Source organism: Syzygium oleosum, unplaced genomic scaffold, assembly GCF_021117445.2.
Source record: "Syzygium oleosum isolate NSW1041296 unplaced genomic scaffold, Sole_v2.1 Sole_v2.45, whole genome shotgun sequence".
NCBI lineage: Eukaryota > Viridiplantae > Streptophyta > Magnoliopsida > Myrtales > Myrtaceae > Syzygium > Syzygium oleosum.
The window spans coordinates 1,741,955-1,748,310 of NW_026607529.1; the positions used below are offsets into that span (position 1 = coordinate 1,741,955).

Sequence of the window (6,356 nt, forward strand, 5' to 3'; positions counted from 1 at the left end):
TTAAGACTAGTCAATTGAAAGATTTATGACTGAATTGATCGTCGTACAAGGTTTAAAACTTTTTTTGACTATTTTCCCAGCATCTATGTGTCATTACTATAATGATAACATGTTTAGTAATTCATACGCCATTATTATATTTGTTTTCATTATAGCAAGATTATAATGATGACTATAACATCTATATGTCCTTACGGATATATTATCATGAATAACTATGCTAGAAATAGTATTTACTATTTTCATTGATATTGCTATTAATATTAATATTATTATAATATGTGATTACCATCATGATTTTTATTTTTGTTATCTTAATATTATTATTATGACATTGTTATAATTCATTATTCCAATTTTTAGAAATATTGCTATAGCTCTCGCTTAAAAAAGTTTATGTTATGACACCTCAAAGATACAAGCTGCTAGGAAGATGGTGAAGATTCGGAATGAGGGGTCGAGTTTGGGATCTGGGCTGAGGAAGGAAGTGAAGAAGACGTAGAGAGCGAGGAGGAGGATGAAGATCAGAGCTTGCTTGAAGCGAGACAATTTGGGAGCGATGAGGATCAAAAGTGTAACGACTCGGTCCTGCGAGTGATGAAAGTGCGGCTCCACCTCGATGATGGCAAAGGAGACAGGAATAAACGGAGTCCCACATCATCTGGGGAAGGTGAAGTGATGTGATATATAAGGTGTGGCACCAGTCTTAACTCCCAACGAATGAAATTGGGGTCGCATTAGTAGGAGGTGAAGTGGGTTTGGGTTTTCTTGATTTCGTGGATTGTTTGCTCATTGACTCAACAGCCGAAACAAATGGGATTGAAGAGACAAACAGATAGACACCACCATACGAAGAAGAAGAAGATTTGGGCGAGGGTCTGTTGTTAGCTAGGGTCGCCAGCCATTGGCCGGGGCCCGGCGACCTCGCCAACCACTTGCCGTCCATCCCCCACCATCGCCGGCCCTTTTCAGCTATGGAGGGGCGGCGGAGGCAAAGGCCCTACAGCTCTCGCCGTTTTGCCTTCTTCATTTTTTTAATTAGTTTATTTTTTAGTACAATTTGAATAATATTTAGATTAGAAATCATATATTAACCTTATCATTTATATTTTAGCTACATTAGCACCATGTAGGAGGGAAAAAAAAATAGTCATGTAGAGTTAACCAAAAAACTTGAATGCCTTAGGATTCAATTGCACTATGGTGACAAATTTTAGAAATTCCAGTGTACTTATCGCTTACAAATATTATCATCTTACAATCTATATTGTCAACATTTCCGGTAATGTTCACTATTCCATTTTTTGTAGGAAGCTAATGAAACATATATTCAATTTCGTTCAATTATCAAACCATCTATCGTTTCCATTTTGAATACTAAAAATTTCAACGCTTAACATTAAACGCCTTAAAATTTTCGGTATTTATATTCCAATTTTATCAAACGAGCATGACTCAAGGGTAGCTGACATGATTGATGTTGTTGCATAAGTTCCTTCGTAGAATTGTGGTGGAGAGGTAGTATGTCATCCTTTGGGCACCAGCACTAACAAGGTGAATCAACCAAGTCGTCCATGTGGAGTGGAAAAATTCCAAATAAGGACAAGAAATGCTGTTGTCCTCGTTTTCTCAAATAAGGGCTGAAGTAGCCATGCCAGTTTCAAAAAATGACCTAACTTCACTGGCTGGTCAAGAGCATTTTCGTCATTTACTTCTTCTTTTTTAAAGTTTTTCCTTTTTTTTCTTTCTTTTTTCCTTGATCTAGTTTTTTTTCTTTTTAAAAGATAGATTTCTTAATTTTTAATCTAATTTAACAAAAAATTAGATTAAAATTGTCTTTGGACAAAAATACCCTTTACCAGCCGAAATATTTAACCTGCCAGCGAGATCAAGCCCTTATCTGAAACTGCTATGGCAACTTTAGGCCATTTTTTTAAACACTATCCACTACAAGTCTTTATTTGAAAAAATGATAACATTTTATACCCTTATTTGGAATTTGCCCTTATAGAGATTAGCATTTGCAAATAAGTGTTCGTTTCTCGATAATTATGTCGCGCCAGAACGAGAAATTTGCATTAGAGGAATACATAATCAATAGTCTGTTTTCACTGGTCAAATTGGGGAGTAGAACAGTGAATTTGTTAGTAGAAACATGGCTCATGGCACCTAGCCATTGGACTTCTGTCAAAAAACTCTTAAAGACTTGCAAACCCTGTTGGCCTGCTTCAGATTTGAATCCAACACTTATGGGTATCATCGAGTTAAGGCATTGAAGGACATTTGAAAAAAGAAAAAAGTTCAGCTCATGAGTGTACAGTTATTGTTTACAGCTGCCCCTAAGCATAGACCGGGGCTATCCTTTCGCCTTTCACTAGATAACACGGTATAATTTAATATCCGGAGCCTTCCAAAATGCTATCTTTCAAGATGGGGTAAACCAGAGCAGAGACTTCTCTCATCGCCAGCATCAACTGATCTCGCAAGCACAGTCAACCATCTCTTTCTAGTGCGCAATGATTCGCTTTACTTGCCTGCCTTGTTCATTAAAAGATTTGTGATTTTCAGTGTACTCTCAACATCTACATCCTCATGGATGATTACAGCACCCAACAAGAAAAGGGACCAAAAGAAAGGCAAAGATACTCTAACGTGAAAACGTGCTCACAGGTCACAAGATGACAATCTTGAGGTCAATCTTTAAACTGGGAGTGTGCAAAGTGAGCCCACTTTTCTGCTCTGTTTCACTAAGTACTTCCCTCTCTTTTCACAGATCACAGCAATGCAGATGACAGAGCAATTTAACCTCTTTCTCTCTCTCTCTCTGGACTGAGGTAAGTTTTTTGAGATTGCAAAGTACTTTTTGAGTCTCCCAAAGATATGCTATAGCAGGCAAACTAAAGCTGAAGAAATTTGATGCCTTTAATGGTCAGGGACAATCGAGGGGACCATTTTTTTCCCTTGGCCTTTATCCCTGTCATTTTTCTTTTCCTGCAGTGATAGAACCAATCAGCTTGGCTTCTTTCTGAGCACCTGCACAAGTCTATGTCTTTAGGTTTAATAGCATCCTGTCGCTTGGTTTTTCACGTCTTTCAGAGAGGAAAAGAATCATTTGCTGCTTTTCCTTCTCTTCGAATTATTAATGTTCTGAGGCATGTCTTGCACCAAGAAGATCATGCTCTGCTTCTGAAGTCCTAGTCCTGCATCATATCTTTCATTTTCAACCTCTTACGGCCTGCACTTTATGAGGGATCTTGAGGTTTTAGTAGTTCTTTAAACTCTCTCATTATAAAAATTATCTCACTGATTTTTGCAGAGTTTAGGTTGTTTGTGGAGTATATTAGTATTGTTTTTACTTTTGTTCAGTATTTTGCCTCTTGTATGCTTCCCTTCCCTATTGCCATAATAATCATCATGGTGGGTTTGCATTGGGGCTTCATTTTGGATAACAATTTGCCCTAGTGATGCTACCTACATTGTCTTCCAAGATCAAGATTTTGTTTCTGATTGATTTCCTTCTTCATGTATATCTTTCTGTTACAGTCTTTTGATAGATTCTCCACTTCATACAGTAGAACTGATCGCAATCGAGAAAATGATCTGTCACATGATACATTTTCTCGAAATCGGAATCTTGTCAAGCGAATCAGTTCCATAAAGATCATCCAAAAGTAATACCAACGAAGTTCCGGGGATTATTATGGTTACGCACGAATCACCGCCGAATCCGATGCCAACCGCTTGGTGCCGATTCATTCCATGTGAGAGCCGATTCGAAGGCCCAGATTTGAGTTCTTATGGTTCTGGTTTACGAAACAACACCACATTCTTTGAGCCCATCGGTGCAGTACCAAGCATCCAGTATCTTGGGGAAAGAATGCCAAGATCAATAAACCTTGTTCACAGTCCTGTAACAGCAGCTGAATCCCATATCACCCACACCAGGCATTTGATGGATCTTCTTGAAGCAGCGAATGTGCCTAACGACCAAGCCCACAGCCTCACGCTCTCTCTCAAATCTCCGTTGCTTGAACCTAATACTGTCCAATTCGGGCATAGGCCCTTGAGCGGTGCAGATTTCTACAGTTCAAGCTATGTTGTCCCAGGGGAATCAAGAGAAGCTTGCGATGCAAGCAATGACTCTGAGTTTGCTTCGTCCTTGGCTCCTCGGAACAGGCAGTGCCTCACTTCTTACCGGCCCGATCTGGTTCCTTCCAATGTTGGGAATTCAAGATACTTGAAGCCAGCTCAGTCCCTTTTGGAAGAAGTTGTTGGCATCTGTGGGAGTGATAGCGAGCTTGCCAATGAGAAGTACTTGAGGAAGTTATATGGAGGAGCAGGAAGAAAAGCAGCTCTAGGGCTGGTTTCTGAATTGAAGGAAGAATTAGGCAATAATGGTCTCTCTGCAGAGAAACATGAACTTCAAGCTAAACTTGCTAAGCTCGTTTCGTTACTGGAAGAGGTGGGCCTCCTACACAAACTACAAAGTAGCCTCTCAAATTACTTCATATCCAAATTTATTGCCAAAAAGTATTGTCGTTGTTTCACTAATATGCTACGGCCACGTTGGCTGGAGCGAATTTACAGGTCGAAGAGAGATTCACGAAATACTACTTCCACATGGAGGAGGTGGTATTGTCGTTCGAATCGGTGGCGGGTTTGGGAGCGGCAAAATCCTACACTGCACTGGCCCTCCAAGCGATGACTAGGCATTTCTGCAATTCGAGGGATGCAATAGTATCTCAGATTAAGATCACAAGGAGAAAACTATTTGACGATTCTTCGAGAATTATCTCTGGACTTTCGCGGCTGAGCCTGTTCGATCGAGAATGTAGGCAAAAGCAGAGGATTTCTCTCCAACAGCTTGGATTGATCCACAGTCAGAGGCAAGCTTGGAGGCCCATCAGAGGGTTGCCAGAGACTTCTCTGGTGATCCTTCGCTCGTGGCTCTTCGAACACTTCCTCCATCCGTAAGCACCTGATTCCAAAGTGCTCGAAGGAGCTATTGTTTTCGCCGTTATTGGAAAATCTATTGGTGATAAATATTCTTTCTTGTGGTCTTCTAACAGCTATCCAAATGACTCCGAAAAGCTTATGTTGGCATCACAAACAGGCCTCACCAAGAATCAGGTGATCTCTCTAGAACTAATTCCTTCTGGCGCTACTTGTTTTCACTGCCGAGCACGAGCATATAACATGTTCCAATGTACGGGTTTTCACTTCCCGCTTGTTCAGGTTTCAAACTGGTTCATTAATGCCCGGGTTCGGTTGTGGAAGCCCATGATCGAGGAGATGTACAAGGAGGAATTTGCAGATTCATCGGAGGACTCGAATCTTTTGATCAGAGGTTCCATAACCGACGAGGATTCAACCAACCTCGAAGACGAATGAATTGAGAATGGTAATAGGAAACCGAATTCCACGAGTAGAAATCTGCTAATTTGTCATCAAAGTATGGTCAGGGAATGCCTTCAGGATATAAATCATGTATGCCTTTCTGGGAAGCATAAGCCGTTTCATAGGCATTCTGGTCTCAAAGTTGGCAGGACGCCTACTTAATTCAGCATGAAAGTAGGTCTAACGACCTTTTCTATTCGAATAGTAGCCTATGTTTTTTTACGTCAGAAACTCATCATCCTTTAAAATGCCAGTTTATGGCTATTTCTGAGTTAAATGTCGATTGTACAAGAATTGGCAAAAATACGAGAAACTTAGAGGGTTGAACTAATACCCCGATCGCAGTAATGAAATAAGATTGAATGTAATAGCTATTACGTTATTTGGTTTAAGTAATGAAATGTGCGTTTATTACATCATTTGGTTTCGCTAATAACAAGTGTAATAGGAAAGGAATAGTATGGCATGCCTAAAATACCTCTCATTAGAGGATAGTTTTTTATAATATTGTCAAAGCACATATGAATATATGATTACTGTGATTTTTTTAGTTCATCAAAAAATTCCGCTTTCTTAAACCATGGGAAAAGAATCAATTTTCTCTAATAAATTTGATGAAATCTTTTATGGTAATAAGAGTATTATATATTAATGTGTAATTTATATGTATTATGGGGTATTTTCGCAATTATGTTTCTATCTGTACCATTTCTGTAATGAGTCACTCCTATAAATACATACCATACAACCGTAATTGGGGTTGAGCCACCATAAACACATTGTCATTATTTCCCCTCTGAGTCTAAACATCAACATGGTATCAGTGCAGAAAAACGGATCAACTTCTTCAACTCCTTCACCCCAAATCAACACTTTGCTCCAATTTGCTACTCTAAGGCCACTCTTGACCTATGTTGGAAAGCGGTCATGGAAGATGAATTTAATACCCTGGTCATCAA

General features: G+C 39.5%; 1 protein-coding gene across 3 annotated transcripts; it reads left to right on the forward strand.

Moving 5' to 3' along the window:
- The first annotated feature begins 2,791 nt into the window (after positions 1 to 2,791).
- LOC115679619 (BEL1-like homeodomain protein 11) lies at positions 2,792 to 5,813 on the forward strand. Of its 3 annotated transcripts, none has more exons than XM_056306544.1 (5): positions 2,792 to 2,834; positions 3,544 to 4,462; positions 4,588 to 4,970; positions 5,070 to 5,130; positions 5,236 to 5,813. In XM_056306544.1, the coding sequence occupies exons 2-5, from the start codon at positions 3,701 to 3,703 to the stop codon at positions 5,389 to 5,391; spliced, it is 1,362 nt and encodes a 453-aa protein (XP_056162519.1). In that variant the 5' UTR covers positions 2,792 to 2,834; positions 3,544 to 3,700; the 3' UTR covers positions 5,392 to 5,813. The 3 variants fall into 3 exon arrangements, with proteins under 3 accessions (XP_056162519.1, XP_030459101.1, XP_030459100.1); XM_030603241.2 differs by lacking the exon at positions 2,792 to 2,834 and adding an exon at positions 3,017 to 3,259; XM_030603240.2 differs by lacking the exon at positions 2,792 to 2,834 and adding an exon at positions 3,017 to 3,259 and having other exon boundaries at positions 3,573 to 4,462.
- The last annotated feature ends 543 nt before the right edge of the window (positions 5,814 to 6,356 follow it).

What these genes read in the sequence shown, in the direction of transcription:
- LOC115679619 (XM_056306544.1), top strand. Translation starts at nt 3,701, where the DNA reads ATGGTTACGCACGAATCACCGCCGAATCCGATGCCAACCGCTTGGTGC. An exon ending in TCGTTTCGTTACTGGAAGAG is followed by an intron (nt 4,463 to 4,587) that starts GTGGGCCTCCTA and finishes GCGAATTTACAG; the next exon opens with GTCGAAGAGAGATTCACGAA. An exon ending in CAGGCCTCACCAAGAATCAG is followed by an intron (nt 5,131 to 5,235) that starts GTGATCTCTCTA and finishes CCGCTTGTTCAG; the next exon opens with GTTTCAAACTGGTTCATTAA.